The sequence below is a fragment of the Heterodontus francisci genome, chromosome 7, assembly GCF_036365525.1.
Source record: "Heterodontus francisci isolate sHetFra1 chromosome 7, sHetFra1.hap1, whole genome shotgun sequence".
Lineage (NCBI taxonomy): Eukaryota > Metazoa > Chordata > Chondrichthyes > Heterodontiformes > Heterodontidae > Heterodontus > Heterodontus francisci.
The window spans coordinates 43,122,484-43,138,654 of record NC_090377.1 but is presented as its reverse complement, the minus strand read 5'-3'; the positions used below and the strand labels follow the sequence as shown (position 1 = coordinate 43,138,654).

At 40.0% G+C, this 16,171-nt stretch overlaps 1 protein-coding gene across 4 annotated transcripts in view; it reads right to left on the bottom strand.

The window, feature by feature from the left end:
- The window catches only part of tmem163a (transmembrane protein 163a), a 272,944-nt gene extending 259,838 nt beyond the window's left edge, over positions 1 to 13,106 (bottom strand). For 2 of the 4 annotated variants that reach the window (XM_068035084.1, XM_068035087.1), the window contains exons 1-3: positions 12,890 to 13,106; positions 12,280 to 12,722; positions 11,541 to 11,660 (exon numbers count right to left, since the gene is read on the bottom strand). In XM_068035084.1, coding sequence (XP_067891185.1) covers positions 11,541 to 11,660; positions 12,280 to 12,457 — 298 coding nt within the window. In that variant the 5' untranslated portion in view covers positions 12,458 to 12,722; positions 12,890 to 13,106. Of the gene's footprint in view, positions 1 to 11,540; positions 11,661 to 12,279; positions 12,723 to 12,809 lie in introns of all 4 variants that reach the window. The other 2 variants (XM_068035086.1, XM_068035085.1) reach the window with 2 other exon arrangements.
- Between the last annotated feature and the right edge of the window lie 3,065 nt (positions 13,107 to 16,171).

Here is a 16,171-nt window from a genome sequence, read left to right as displayed (position 1 = left end):
GTGACGGCCCCGAGTCTTGCGTTGGATTTATCCGCTCCCGGTTCTGGTTGTTTCCACACAGGTTCGACTGCTCTCCGCTCCTGAAGGTAAGTGAAGGCCCCAAGCCTCACGCTGGATTTATCCGCTCCCGGTTCTGGTTGTTTCCACACAGATCCGACTGCTCTCCGCTCCTGAAGGTAAGTGACGGCCCCAAGTCTTGCGTTGGATTTATCCGCTCCCGGTTCTGGTTGTTTCCACACAGGTCCGCCTGCTTCCCGCTTCTGAAGGTAAGTCCTTCACGCACTTACCTAGCTTTCCCTTAACTGCATCTATGCTATTTCCTCAACCATTCCATATGGCAGAAGTTCAACATTCTCATAACTCTCTCAGTAAAGAAGTTTCTCTTGAATTCCTTATTCAATTATCATATTTTTACATAGAATATGCAGCACAGAGACAGGCCAAACAATCAAACTAGCCTGTGCTGCTGTTTATACTCCACACATCTCCTCCCATTCCATTTGCCTCATCTCAGCCTTTCAGCATATTTTTCTATTCCCTTTTTCTTCTTGTACTCATTTTGAAAGCATCTAATCTATTTGCCTCAACTATTTCCTGTAGCAGGGAGTCACACATTATAACTGCTCTCTGAATAAAGAAATTTCTCCTTATTTCCTTGTTGGATTTATCAGCAACTATCTTGTATTTCTGATCTTCTAGTTCTAATGAAAGGTCACAGACCTGAAATGTTAACTCTGGTTCTCTCTCCATAAATGCTGCCATACCTGCTGAGTATTTCCAGCATCTTCTCTTTTTATTTCAGATTTCCAGCATCTGCAGTATAGTTTAATCAAGGCTATATATAAGATTAACCTAACTCCTCTGCTTTTGAATTCTAGAAATTAACCCTAACACTTTCTTTGCAGTTTTAATGGCTTTGTTAACCTGTAGTGCTACTTTTAATGATTTAGGGGTGCATCTATACCCCTAAATCTCTATATGCCTGTACCCCATCTAGACCTTATTTTCCAAGAAGTAGGTAGGGTCCTTAGTCTTTCTGCTACAATGCACCACCTCACATTAATCTATATTGAAATTCATTCGCCATTTACATGCCCATTCTGCAAGTTTGTTCACAAATTCTTGCATCATGCCATGAAATCATCATTGTTCTATATTCCTTTGTAATTTGTTATTTAGTCTTCCTTTCCTTTTTTCTTTTCCTTTTTGGCCAGTATTAATTCTGTATTAACTATACACCACCAGCGAATCCTCCCTGCCTATCCCACACCACCACCACCATTTGCTGTTGTGTACAAATTTGGATATAGTGCATCCAATTCATGAGTCTAAATCATTTATGTAATTGTGAGCACAAGTTGTTCCAGCAGTAATCCCCATGGAATGCGACTTCCCACATTCCACCAGTCTAAGTAACTAACTCAAACCCCCACTCTCTATTTTGTCGCCAGCTCTGGCCTTAGTCATGAGTCTACTGTGCAGTACCGTAATACAGGCCTTTTACGAACCTATGTATATCACATCCATTGCATGGTAAGATAGGAATTAACATCACTGCTTTCCTTACATGTTGAGTGCTTAAGCATTAAATCAGGGTCAAGTGGTTCCTCACAGGGCAATAGGAAAATTCTGAGGATGGTGTCCAAAATAACTCTCATACAGCCACTTTCAGAGCAACACCAGCTGAGGTCTAGTAGCAGGCAACTGTCAGTGAGGGGCATAATGTATAAAGGTCATACTGTCATAGAATCAGAGAGTCATTTACGGCACAGAAGGAACCCATTCAGCCCTCTGAGTCCACGGAAAAATCCAGTCAGTCCCACTTCCCCGCTTCATCCGCATAGCCCTACAAGTTAATTTCCTTTAAGTGGCCATCCAATTTTCTTTTGAAGTCATTGATTGTCTCTGCTTCTACCAACCTTGTGGGCAGTGAGATTCAGGTGATTACCACCCGTTATGTAAAAAGGTTCTTCCAATATTCCCCCTGCATCTCTTGCCCAAAACCTTCAATTTATGTCCCCTCGTCCTTATACCATTAGGTAATGGGAACAGTTTTTCCTTGCCTAACTTATCTAAGCCTGCCATAATTTTGTACACCTCTATTAAATCTCCTCTCAATCTCCTTTGCTCGAAGGAGAACAAACCCAGCTTTTCCAACCTAACCTTGTAACTAAAATTCCCCATCCCTGGAACTATTCTGGTAAATCTCCTCTGCACCCTCTCAAGGACCCGTCCATCCTTCCTAAAGTGTGGTGACCAGAACTGGACATAATGCTCCATTTGGGACCTACCCAGAGCTTTATAAAGGTTCAGCATAACCTCTCTGCTTTTGTACACAATGCCTCTATTTATGAAGCCCAAGATCTCATATGTTTTACTAACCACTCTCTCAATATGTCCTGCCACCTTCAAAGATCAATGCACATGCACCCCCAGGTCCCTCTGTCCTGCACACTCTTTAGAACTGTGCTATTAAGTATATATTGCCTCTCCCTAGTCCTTCTGCCAAAACGCATCACTTCACACTTGTCAGTATTAAATTCCATCTGCCACCTCTCTGCTCATTTTGCTAGCCTATCTATGTCCCATTGCAGGCGGTTCATATTATCCTCACTATTTGCCACACCTCCAGTTTGGAGTCATTGACAAAGTTTGAAATTTTACTCTAAATTCCAAGATCCATGTCATTTATGTATAACAAAAAATGCAGTGGTTCCAGCACTGACCCTTCATGTAAATGTGAGCACAAGTTGTTCCAGCAGTAATCCCCATCCTCCTGTCTGAAAAAACAATTATTTACTACAACTCGCTGGCTTCTGTCCTTAAGCCAATACTTTATCCAATTGGATACTGATTCTCCTATTCCATGAATCTCAATTTTGTTAAACAGCCTTTTATGTGGTATCATATAAAATGTTTTAAAATTGATATAAACAACATGCACCGCATTCCCTTCATCAAAAAATTCAATTATATTAGTCAAGCATGATCTCCAGTCTACAAATCCATGCTGGGCTTTCCTTAATTAACTCAAACCTCTCCAAGTGTCTGTTGCTTATTTTTTTCCTGGTTATTGTTTCTAAAATCCTATCCACCACTGATGTTAAACTGACAGGCCTGTAGTTGCTAGGACTATCCTTACACCCTTCCTTAAATAAGGATGTCACATTTGCCACTCTCCAATCCTCTGGCACCACCCCTGTATCAAGGGAAGATTGGAAGATTATGACAAGCCTTCCCACTGTCTCCACCCCCACTTCCTTTAGCAACCTGGGATGCAAGCCATCCGGACCAAGTGACTTATCTACACTAAGCATAGTCAACATTTTTAGTACCTTTCCCCTTTCAATTTTTACCCTATCCATCACCTATACTCTCTCTGCTTCGACCTATAGTGTCAGATTCCACTTCATTAGCATCTAAAGAAAGATAAAAATAATTCAGAGATGGAAATATAAATTGTGTTTTTTTCTTTAAATCATTTTTAAAGACCAAAACTGATGACTGCCTCTTTAATACGCAGTTACTCTTTATCTGTAGTATTTAGTACTGTGAGTTATTAGTACAAGTGCTGCAGGTAATTAAGTGTCAATTAATCCAATAAGTAAGAATGGAACATTAATCATATTCAACTCAAAGAATTGACATATTTGAAAAATATAAAGGATGAAATTGTTCATTTGACAAGAATTAATAAGCAATTTTTAATAAGAAAATAGATCATTGCATTAAAGCAACCTAACAAATCTTTAAAAGGTGCCATGTTGCAGCAACAAACGTTGCTACATATGTAAAAGCAAAATACTGCAGATGCTGTAAATCTGAAATAAAAACAAGAAATACTGGAAATACTCAGCAGGTCTGGCAGCATCTGTGGAGAGAAGCAGAGTTAACGTTTCAGGTCAGTGTCCCTTCTTCATAACTGCAGCAGTTCTGAAGAATGGTCACTGACTTGAAACATTAACTCTGCTTCTCTCTCCACAGATACTGCCAGACCTGCTGCATATTTCCAGCATTTCTTGATTTTATTTATTGCTACATATGGTGTTGTACAACACAAGAGGAGAAAGGAATGGCTCCGGAACAAAGTTTTGGCTGAATACTATGTGCAATATAACTTCTTCAAACTGTCTAAATCCTGAACAAAGAAGTTAGTCCTGGTTTCAGATGCATTATAAACTGGTACTCAGCTTTGGAGACTGCTAGGATTGACAAAACCTTGAAGGAGTGCAGTCCAGACCATAGCACAAATGGGAAAGAGACTGCACAGGAGGAAACAGCAAAGAGTAGAAATGCAGTCATTACAGGAGATTCCATAGTTAGGGGGACAGACAAGCATTTCTGTAACATTCATTGTGAGTCCTGCATAATGCATTGCCTCCCTGGTGTCAGGGTACACAGCTTTTATAAGCTACTACAGCAGATAGTGCTGCCTGCGGCACGTTATTGGTATATCCTGGCAGGACAAACTCACAAATGTGGCAGTCCTCTCAAAGGCAGAGCTCCCAAGTGTGTTGGCACTAATCGAATGGAGGCAGCTTTGGTGAATCAGACACGTCTGCAGGATGGAAGACAGTTGCATATCCAAGGTCCTTCTGTATGGTGAGGTAGCTGGGCCAGATGACCAGTGGGGTGCCCAAAGCTCAGCTTCAAGGATGCTTGCAAGTGTGACATGAAAGCCCTAAACATTGTCTATCGCACCTAGGAGTCACGAGCTGGTGAAAGAGGGAAATGGCTCCACATCCTGTGGACTGGTGTGCACTACCACGATGACCAGTTGCTACAGTAACTTGGTAACAGGCGCCAACATCAAAAACAACAACTCACAGTGTCACTTGGCAGCTTCACACGCAGCACTTGTGGCAGAACCTGCCTCTCAAAGATTGTCCTTCACAACCATCAACAAAGGTGCATCAAAAGAAGACACCTCACTTAAATGGATTATTTGCTGCATGTCCATCATCTTTTGTAGATGGAAGGATGCCAACCACAGCAGATAGTGGTCTACCACAATAGTGTTAGCAACTTGGACATGGCAGAGAAGCAGCACATAGGGAGGCTCACACTTAACAAAGAAGTTGACCTTGAGGTACACCAAACTCCTCTTCCTTATCTGCATGCTGTCCATTGATGACATCATCCAAAGACATGGGGTCAGGTTCCACATGTACACTGTCAACACCCAGCTCTAGACCCCTCTTTTGTTTCTTTACCACCCCTTTTTGCTTTGCATCTTCAACCTTATCATTTATCATTTAATCACATCTGCCTTCCACCCTATCACAGACCTTCTCCTTTTTTCTTGTCCAACATAGAGCTGCAATTTCCTCTAATTAAACTTCTATGACACATCTTGGGTCACTTTATTTGTACATTAAACGTACTGTAAAATGCAAGTTGCTGCTATTGTTGCTTGGTGCCTACCTTCCATAATGGGAGCAATCCTCCCCCACCAAAAATCTGATTCTGTTTCTCCATAGCACAGGTTACCAGCACATGTACTGCTCCATTGGAAAATATGAATATTCCTCAATGCCATTGAGCTTTTTAATTGAAGACAGCTAGATTAACAGACATTTTGACATATGTACTAATCAAGTAGCATGTTAGCTATTTAATGATTTTATTACAAGTGCATTGATTGGCTGAGTTTTTTGACATTCAACTCTCAGGAATCATGTGTTTGTCAAGACATATTCACATTATGAATAAAATGATGGTGCCCTTTTCATTGACATTGTAGTTATAGTGTAATTACAGCATGAATCAGAGCTTTGATGCTGTTTTTTCTGTAAGTGTCAGTTTGACTCAGCTGACAGCCCTCTTTTCTCAATCTGAAGGTTGTGGTTTCAAGCCCCGATATGCATTTAAGCAGATAATCTAAGTTGGCACTACAGCACTGAGTAGTGCTGCATTGTTGGAGGTGCCCTCTTTTCAATGAGATGTTTAGCCATGATTCCATCTGTCTATACAGGTGGATATAAAAGATCCTATGGCACTTCTTTGATAAAGGATCGGAACCTCTCCTGGTATTCTGGTGAATAGCCATACCTTAATCAATACCATCAGAACACATTATCTAGTCATTCATCTCATTGATATTTGTAGGACCATACTGTGTGCAAATTGCCTACAAAGTGACAATGACTGCAATTCAAAAGTAATTTTTTGGTTGTGCAGCACTTTCAGACATCTTAAGCACATGATAAAATTCTTCTTTCTCTTTGCTTCTCCTGTATGCAGGAATGCCAGAACCCTCAGTCATAAACACCCAACCTAAATGGATTGATTGCTGCGTGTCCATTATCTTTCCTCGATTGAAGGATGCCAACCACTCTCAACAGCAAGTAATTTCAGCCACAGTAATTATTGCTAGTAGCTTTTGTTTTAAGTAATGCAATAATCAAACAAGAGGAGATATCCTTTGGTGCCCGCTCCCCCCACCCCCCTTCCACGCCCCCCCCCCTCCCCCATCACCTCCCAAGATGTTATCTTTTTTCTTCCAAGGCATTGGTGTGATTGTAGCTTTGTATTAGCAAACCACAAGCAGTTGTTAGTTAAGTTTGGCTTTCACATCAAAATTTAGCAATGAAGTGACAGAGTTATTTCATGTAACTAAGGAATGAGATGAGTACATTTCACACACTTTGTAATGAAGAACATATTTTCACCTGTCCTTGAAATATTCAAATGAAAATATGAACAATGTTCCTGCAAGATTACTGTTTGACAAGTCACAAAAGTTGTTACGAAACAATATCAATGGCAATGTCCCAACATTCAGGTTTTAGAGCTTTTCTGTAAACAAGATTACAAAAAACCCATCTGTAACAATAATTGGACTTAAACTCACAGCTTTACTTCATTTAACAAACATTACTTTTCTTCCTTCTTTCAATGCCAAATTTCTCACAAGTATATAACACACAGTCTGTGCTGAGAAGTACATTTCGACAGACTTCTGAAGGCCAATTATTAGTTATTATATATTTGTGTCTCCAGTAAAGTTTCACTTTATAGCAGTACAGTCTGGGAACCAGGTGCATATCTGATTTATTATATGGAATTTTTTTAAAGGGTAACAATAGTTTACAAGCTGAAAATGCCACCATCCAGCCTAACAATACCAGGTTCACAATAATTTTTGTAATTATATTTTTGAATAAGAGAGTCTACAATAACTGGCTAAGGACCACATCATCCACAATGATACAAATGTGGATCCATCAACATCTCCATCAGTGCTCCGTTGAATTAAGGCATTAAACTGCTTGTGCGCATTTTGCCTGTGTTGATCGAAGCTGTATCCAGCTGCAGCCTTGCAATTTGGTCGGATAAAATTGATGGAGCAGACTGACACTTCAGTCAATCTCCTCACAATAATGATCCAAAACGAGAAACACTTTTTTCATGCTGCCTTGGAAAGTAATGCACCTAAGATGGGTCCAGCAATGTATACTCCTGGCACTAATCCTGGTCTAGCAGAGTTCTTTGCATGTACAAAAAGGTGAACCTTATGTATCCTGTATAGTTTTGTCTTTAGCTGAGAATAATAATGCATTGCAACTGGCTGATTCCTTCGTGGCTGAGATGGCACAACCCAGTCACAGCCTCACTATTGAGGATGAACCTTCTTATAGCTCACTCTGTGTCAGTAGGCCTATTGCAGAAGATAGTGCCTGCTGTAAGTCATGCAGCTGCTATGTTCTCTGTGCTTCAAACCTCACATCCTATCCATCACTAAGACCTTTGCAATATTGCCTTCTTCCACCCAACCTCACACCTGCTACCTACTAAACCCCTTGATGTTTATGTCATCTCTAAAACTGATATTGCCACCCGACATAAACTCCATGAATTCTACTCTCCATAAACACCAACATGTCCAAACCTATGCCACCCTACATCTTCCTGCCTTACATGCCCTGTTGTCCTTGCCTGCTAACTCTAACCCTCAGTGCTCTGTACATCCTTCAAACTTCTGCTTCATTCAGTGATAGAACCATTGGCATCTTGGCCCTATGCTGTGGAATTTCCTCCCTAAACACCTCTGCATCTCTGCTACTCTTCACAACTTTAAAAGTGTCATTAAAAGGAAGCCTTCAGTCACATTTTAAATGCCACACGAAGTTTCAATGTCCATCTCCTTCTTCCTTTGTGAATGAAGGCACAATGTGGGCGGCACAGTGGCGCAGTGGTTAGCACCGCAGCCTCACAGCTCCAGGGACCCGGGTTCGATTCCGGGTACTGCCTGTGTGGAGTTTGCAAGTTCTCCCTGTGTCTGCGTGGGTTTTCTCCGGGTGCTCCGGTTTCCTCCCACAAGCCAAAAGACTTGCAGGTTGATAGGTAAATTGGCCATTATAAATTGTCACTAGTATAGGTAGGTGGTAGGGAAATATAGGGACAGGTGGGGATGTTTGGTAGGAATATGGGATTAGTGTAGGATTAGTATAAATGGGTGGTTGATGTTCGGCACAGACTCGGTGGGCCGAAGGGCCTGTTTCAGTGCTGTATCTCTAATCTAATCTAATCTAATCTAAAATAAACACAATTTGTTATTAGAACAAACAGCCTGTGGCATGGACTGTTGCAGGTATCATTAAGCCATGGGCTCTATGGCTGATCTATTTTTTGCTTAATTCACTTTGTATTAGTTGCATTTATAATTGTTATTTTTAGATAAGTATGCCTCTTTGCATTAAAATTCATCAACACCTGAATCTTAATAATAGCCTAGTTTCTAGTTAAAACAATGCTCTTTACTTCACATTTAATCGAATGGAATTTGAATATCTAGATTTTGATTTTCACTTTTCAGAAACAAACCTGCTCCTACCTGAAAATGGATGCTTGTTTCTGTTCAGGCATCAACTTTTATTAAAGAAAATTATGTAAGATTAAATATTTTCTATCAGTGAACTTTAAACAAACAGTGCACTTACTACATTGTGCTGACTTCAATACCATTGATAATGGAGTTTCATGAACAAGTGCAAGCTGAGTAATATTTTCTCACATCATTTATTCAGACATTTTATATAAATGTATGCTACAATGTAGTCTAGGTATAAACGTGTAACAACAGTTAGGGATATGGCCTATTCAATATATAACCTGAAAATGTAATATGCATCTTACATGCAGTACTGACAGTGCAATAGCTCCATAACCTCCATCATCCCTACATCCCTCTGCGAATTCTGCACTTGTCTAATTAAGGCCTCTTGTGCATCCCTGATTTTAAAATTCTCATCCTTGTTTTCAAATCCTTCCATGCCTTGATTTACTACATTAAAGGCATTATATAAATGAGTTGTTGTTGTTGTTGTTGTAGTATGTAAACGGTTAGATAAAATTTAGCAGGAATTTATAACAAATAATTGATTGAGACAAAAACAAAAATGTTGGAAATACTCAGCAGGTCTGGCAGCATTTGTGGAGAGAGAAGCAGAATTAACGTTTCAGGTCAGTGACCCTTCATCAGAACTGACCCGAAACGTTAACTCTGCTTCTCTCTCCATAGATGCTGCCAGACCTGCTGAGAATTTCCAGCATTTCTTGTTTATATTTCAGATTTCCAGCATCTGCAGTAGTTTGCTTTTAATTGATTGGGACACTTGTAAGATGAGCCAATCTGATCATCTGTTTTATGAATATGGGACACAGTTGCTTAACTGATAGGAAATTATTTCAAGATCTCAGATTTAGTATTCAAACACTAATGTGTTTCTCACATGAAATATTTCCATGTTTGGACTTTTCAGGAATTCAGTCATTATCCATTCGCTTCAAAAAAAGAACTTACCAATCATTTCTCAGTGGATTGAGACACTCTGTGCTCTGGGCGGCAAAGTGGCGCAGTGGTGTGGGAGGCACAGTGGCGCAATGGTGTGGGCGGCACAGTGGCGCAGTGGTTAGCACCACAGCCTCACAGCTCCAGGGACCCGGGTTCGATTCTGGGTACTGCCTGTGCGGAGTTTGCAAGTTCTCCCTGTGTCTGCGTGGGTTTTCATCGGGTGCTCCGGTTTCCTCCCACATCCAAAAGACTTGCAGGTGATAGGTAAATTGGCCATTGTAAATTGCCCCTAGTGTAGGGAGGTGATCGGGAATATGGGATTACTGTAGGGTTAGTATAAATGGGTGGTTGTTGGTCGGCACAGACTCGGTGGGCCGAAGGGCCTGTTTCAGTGCTGTATCTCTCAATAAAAAATAAAAAATAAAATAAAAAATACATGAATTTAAGGATGCTCAGATATACCAATCACTCGCAGGCAAGCTGGAAAACCCATGCTAAAAAGTTGCTTGAACCCCCAAAATTGAATAGTGAGAGCATACAATCAGAATTGGGAATAAAAGTTATAATAGAGGTACAATAGGTAAAAATTGTTAAATTACAGTGAAAATACAAGGACAGGGCAAGAAGAGGAAATATAAAGCAGGAAAAGAGGGATGACAGTGCAAGCACAGGTAATATGTTTAAATGTTTTTATTTTTATGTAAAATTATGCTTTGATGCTTTATTTAGTTTAGTGTTAATATTGCAATAATACTATTTCTGATGTTCGAATAACTTTATCGTTTTAATATTGTTTATTTCTGTGCCGAAGCAGAAAGCAAAAAACCAGCCAAACCAGGAAAATAAAGACAGTTTCCTGATTCTGCCAGTACTCAGAATGCATTCACACAAATGTTAGCAATGCTCCAAAGCAGTTTCAACTTCACACCAACAGTGAACCTGTGGGGATGAAAATTGAAAATGAAGGATCAAACTGATGCGGAGAAGCAGAATGAGGTCTCTACTTCAGATGATCTCACTTCATTTCCTTCTGGTGTCAGTTCGGGCTTTAATACTGGATTCATGCTGCATTTACAAAATAACTACAGCCTGGGTGCAAAGAAAAACCACTTGATCCTGACCCTACAATAGTAGGGTAAAGGCACCCTTAGGCTTAAACCAGAAATACTTTAAGTGTAAGGAAGCTCAATATTATTGTATGTACCCTATGAGCCATAAAGCATAAATTAACTTTTGAAGCCAATGTTGCAATGAAAAGAAATGAGCTTTTGTTGACATCCTGGTTTACTAGGATTTCTTTGTTTAGTCAAGGTTTAAAAAAAGTCTGACTGTTTCATATAAATTGTTGAGAGTATTAAAGGCTCCATCTTGCCTCAGGAATTCAGTCATTGTCCAATATCTTAAAAAAAAAATTCATCAGTCGTTTCTTAGTGACTTGAGCTCCTGGACCAATGTAATACATTAACTGAAGGAAGTTTAAATATGACAATTACCGACGGTAGAAAATAAAACATTTTTCTCATTGCAGTAGCATAGCAAAACAACGATTCAAAATATCAAGTTACATATGCCTCATCTCTTTGGCCTTCACCATTTGTTATTAAAAATTGCTCATTCACTTATGAAGAGTGCTCCATCAAAAGACAGACGGCACAATCTGTTAAAGAGCACGCCCTTTGCAAGGCGAGAGGATCTTAGGATAAACAGCAATCTGCAGGATTTGAGGGTATGTTTGGGTACTCACTGAAGGCGACTACCGCCAAGGAGAGTGTGATGATAATGGAGATCCAGGACACCCACAACGCCTTCTTGCGGTAGCTCTGGGCCTCGTGGGGTTTCAGCTTTTGGCTGCTTTCCAATAAACCTAGAAGAAAGGTCATGAAGAAATGAATCGTCTTACATGATCTGTGTGATTATATGGTGTTCGCTGGCACTGCCAAGATCCCAGGTAAGTGGGGGGATTATCGAGAACAAGCTGAAATTTAATCTTTTTACACCAGCATCTTAAGTCTGCATAGACTAGTGGAATCTTGAAGGGCTGGTGGTTTAAGTTTTTTTTAAGGATTTTTTTTGGTGGAGCTTCGTCCTTGACGTGTTCAATAATTCATAACCATTCCCTTTGCCAGTTTCAATGAATCAGTGCTGCAGCCAACGAGTTCTCCGCATAATACATGAAATGTTTGATTTTGATATATATTTAATAATTTACTTCCTAAAGGACCTCAACAATTGTAAAGAACTTTTCTGTTTAAAGTCAGACTGTGATGACCATTAATGTCTTACATTGTGTATCAAAGGCATTTGTTTGCCTAAAAGTTTTCAGCTCCCTGCTAACTCTATCTAATTCGGCTGATTTAACGTTGTGCTGCGGATGCTCTCGGCTCTCCAACATTCAGGTCAAACACACCTTCCAGCCTCCAGCCCCAGTCTCTACTACATCTTTATTACTTGTGCTGAAAGCCGATTACGGATCTCACACTCACCTCTGTTCTCCACCATATCACCGAACTGCGCACTTTCACTTATTCTCATTTCGTTCTCTTTCTCCATCTTGAACCGTTCTTTCTGCTGACCAGATATCGAGGAACACGGACTGTTCCTGGCTTCAGTGGCGGTCTGGTTTGTGGAAGAAGTCGGGAGATCTGGAGGTGTGGACTCCATGGCTAAAGTATGGAGAATGTAGCACACTGACGAGATGTCTGCACAGCCAGCAGAAGATGGAGTGAGGGAGAAAAGCAGAGATTTAAAACGCTAGTTCACGTATGAGAAGGACTCCCGATTCATCAGCACCAAGCTGTAAACTGGAGAGGGTTCATTGACGAGCAGACTCTAATTAAAATTCAGGGTTTCGTCAAATCAGTTCTGAAACACTGTCGGATTCTTGTACAGAAATGTCTAGACTGTGTGACGAACCATTCATATCAATCTGCAGTAAAACAAATACACGTAAATAAGTTAATCACTTGTGCCACAAGATACAAACTGACAAAATATTTTCTTTTTAAGTCTGCACCCTAAGTACTGTTACGTCTGCAAATCTCGAACGTATGTAACACTAGGGCGGGCGGTCCTCGCTCTGAGTGAATTCCACACCTTAGTTTTTGAGACAAGCAACAACACAAGATTCTCTTTATGTCAAAGATTGCTGTGTAGCACTGTAAGGCTACTCAGGGATACATAAGATAATGCTTAACAGTTGTAAGTAAGGAAACGTTGAGGAATTGCAGTGATTAAAGCAGTTTCCTGATCAGTCTTGTGAGCCCGTGCATAAGTTCAAGCGTCAATAAAGGAAGATCTCCTCCAAACCGGAACTCCTGTCCGCCTCAGAGTTTCGGAGTAGATTTATAAATCCGGAAAGATTGGATTACAGTAAACATTCTAACACGCATTTAATGGGCTTGGCTTGTATTTATGAGTTTAGCTTTTTTTCTATTTAAAATACGCTGGCTCATCGTAAATGGCTGCATGCCAATTGAATTGCAGTTGTTTCGTAAAGTACCTGATCAATTTTAACTCCTTGGGGAATCTATGTCTGAGCTGTCAGGTTACAATCTATTCCCTAAATCAGATGATAGATGGCCTTCTCCTTGTGCTACAAGTCACACTGAGGATTAACTTTCATCGAGTTCACACTAGTAGTAAGCAGAGCTTTTCAGGATATATCATAATTACAGTCTGAATGTTAAATGTATATTTGACAATAAGACATCTCGTCAAAGGGTCTCTGAGCTAAGTTATGGATTTTGGTAATAATTTCTATTATACCAAAATGCATAGTCTGTAGACATTTTTGCATAGATTTTCCAAATTAATGATGCTGTAATACAACAAAAACGACCTTACCTATTGTGATTTAGACCAGGAATAAATATTAGACAAATTCCCAAATATCTGATTGTTGGAGCACAAGGACATAAGAAATAGGAGCAGGAGTAGGTCATTCAGCCCTTTGAGCCCACTCTGCTATTCAATGAGATCATGGCTGATCTACTTCAACTTCCCCTGGTAGGTAAATTGGCCATTACAAATTGCCCCTAGTATAGGTAGGTGGTAGGGAAATATAGAGACAGGTGGGGATGTGGTAGGAATATGGGATTAGTGTAGGATTTGTATATATGGGTGGTTGATGGTCGGCACAGACTCAGTGGGCCGAAGGGCCTGTTTCAGTGCTGTATCTCTAAACTAAACTAAACTAAACCATTTTCCTGAACTATTCCTGTAACCCTTGATATTTTTGATATGTAGAAATCTATTGCTCTCAATCTTGGACATACACAACGACCCAACATCCACAGCCCTCTGGAGCAGAGAATTCCAAAGATTCACCACCCTCTGAGTGAACAAATTCCTCCGCATCTCAGTCTTAAATGGCCTTCCCCTTATTCTGAGACTATGTCCCCTAATTTGGACTCTCCAGCCAGGGGAAACATCCTTCCCGCATCAACCCTGTCGAGCCCTGTAAGAATTTTGTATGCTTGAATGAGATCACCTCTCATTCTTCTAAACTCCAGAGAATAAAAGCCCAGTCTATTTAGTCTTTCCTTATAGGACAATTCCTCCATCCCAGGAATCAGTTTGGTGAACCTTTGTTGCACTCCCTCTATGACAAGTATATCTTTCCTTAGGTAAGAAGACCACACAATACTCCAGGTGCAGTCTCACGAAGGCTCTATACAGTTGCAGCAAGACATCTTTATTCCTACACTCAAATCCTCTTGTAATGAAGGCCAACATAGCATTTGTCTTCTTAATTGCTTGTTGCACCTGCATGTTAGCTTTCAGTGGCTCATGTACAAGAACACCCAAGTCCCTTTGAAATTCAACACTTCCCACCCTCTCACCATTTAATAAATACTCTTTCTGTTTTTCCTAGCAAAGTAGATAACCTCACATTTCTCCATATTATATTCCATCTGCCAAATTTTTGCCCACTCGCTTAGCCTCTCAAAATCCCCTTGAAACATCTTTGCATCCTTCTCACAGCTCACACTTCCACCTAGTTTGTGTTAGCTGCAAACTTGGAAATATTACATTTAATCGCCACATCCAAATTATTGATATAGATTGTGACTAGCTGGGGCCCAAGCACTGATGCTTGCGGTACCCCACTAGTCACAGCCTGCCAATCCTAAAATGGCCCATTTATTCCTAGTCTCTATTTTCTGTCTGTGAACATGTTCTTAATCCATGCTAGTATATTCTCCCCAATCCCATGTGCTCTAATTTTGTTTCCTAAGCTCTTGTGTGGGACTTATCAAAAGCTTTGTAAAAATCTAAATGTACCATATCCACCCAGTCCCCCTTATCTATTCTGCTAGTTACATCCTCAAAAACTCCATCAGGTTTTTTAAACATGATTTCCCTTTCATAAATCCATGTTGATTCTGCCCAATCCTACTATTATTTTCTAGGTGTCCTGTTATCACATCCTTTATTATAGATTCTAGCATCTTCTCTATGACTGATGTTAGGCTAACAGTCTGTCGTTTCCTGTTTTCTCTCTCCCTCCTTTCTTAAATAGTGGGGTTACATTTGCCACCTTCCAATCTGCAGGAGCCATTCCAGAATTTATAGAATTTTGAAAGATGCCCACTAATGCATCCATTATATCTACAGTCACCTCTTTCAACACTCTGGGATGTAGATCAACAGGGCCAGGGTATTTATTGACTTTAACCCCCATTAATTTCTCTAGTACTTTTTTAACTAATATTAATATCTTGCAGTTCCTCATTTACACCATTATTTCTGGGAGATTTTCAGTATTTTCCTCCGTGAAGACAGACATGAAGTATTTGTTCAGTTTCTCTGCCATTTCACTATTCCCCACTATCAATTCCATTGACTCTGCTTGTAATGGACCCACATTTGTCTTTGCTAATCTTTTCCTTTTTACAGACTTATAGAAGCTTTTAAAGTCCATTTTTATGTTTCTCGCTCATTTACTCTCATATTCTATTTTCCCTTTCTTAATCTTTTTCTTAGTCCTCCTTTGCAGAATTCTGACATGCTCCCAATCCTCAGGCTTACCATTTTTTTTGGCAACTTTATACGCCTCTGAATTTGCTCCAATACCTTCCTTGATTTCTTTTGTTAGCCACAGTTGGAATACTTTCCTTGCTGGGTTTTTGTGCATTAAAAGAATGTATTTTTGTTGTAAACTATGTATTAGTTCTTTAAATATTACCAATTATCTGTCTACCATCATACCTTTTAATCCACCATGGCCAATTTGCCCCTCATACCTTCATAGTTTCCTTTGTTTAGATTTAAGATCCTAGTTTCTGATTGAACTACATCACTTTCAAACTTAATGTAAAATTCTATCATATTATGGTCACTCTTTCCTAAAGGCTCATTTACAACAAGATTATT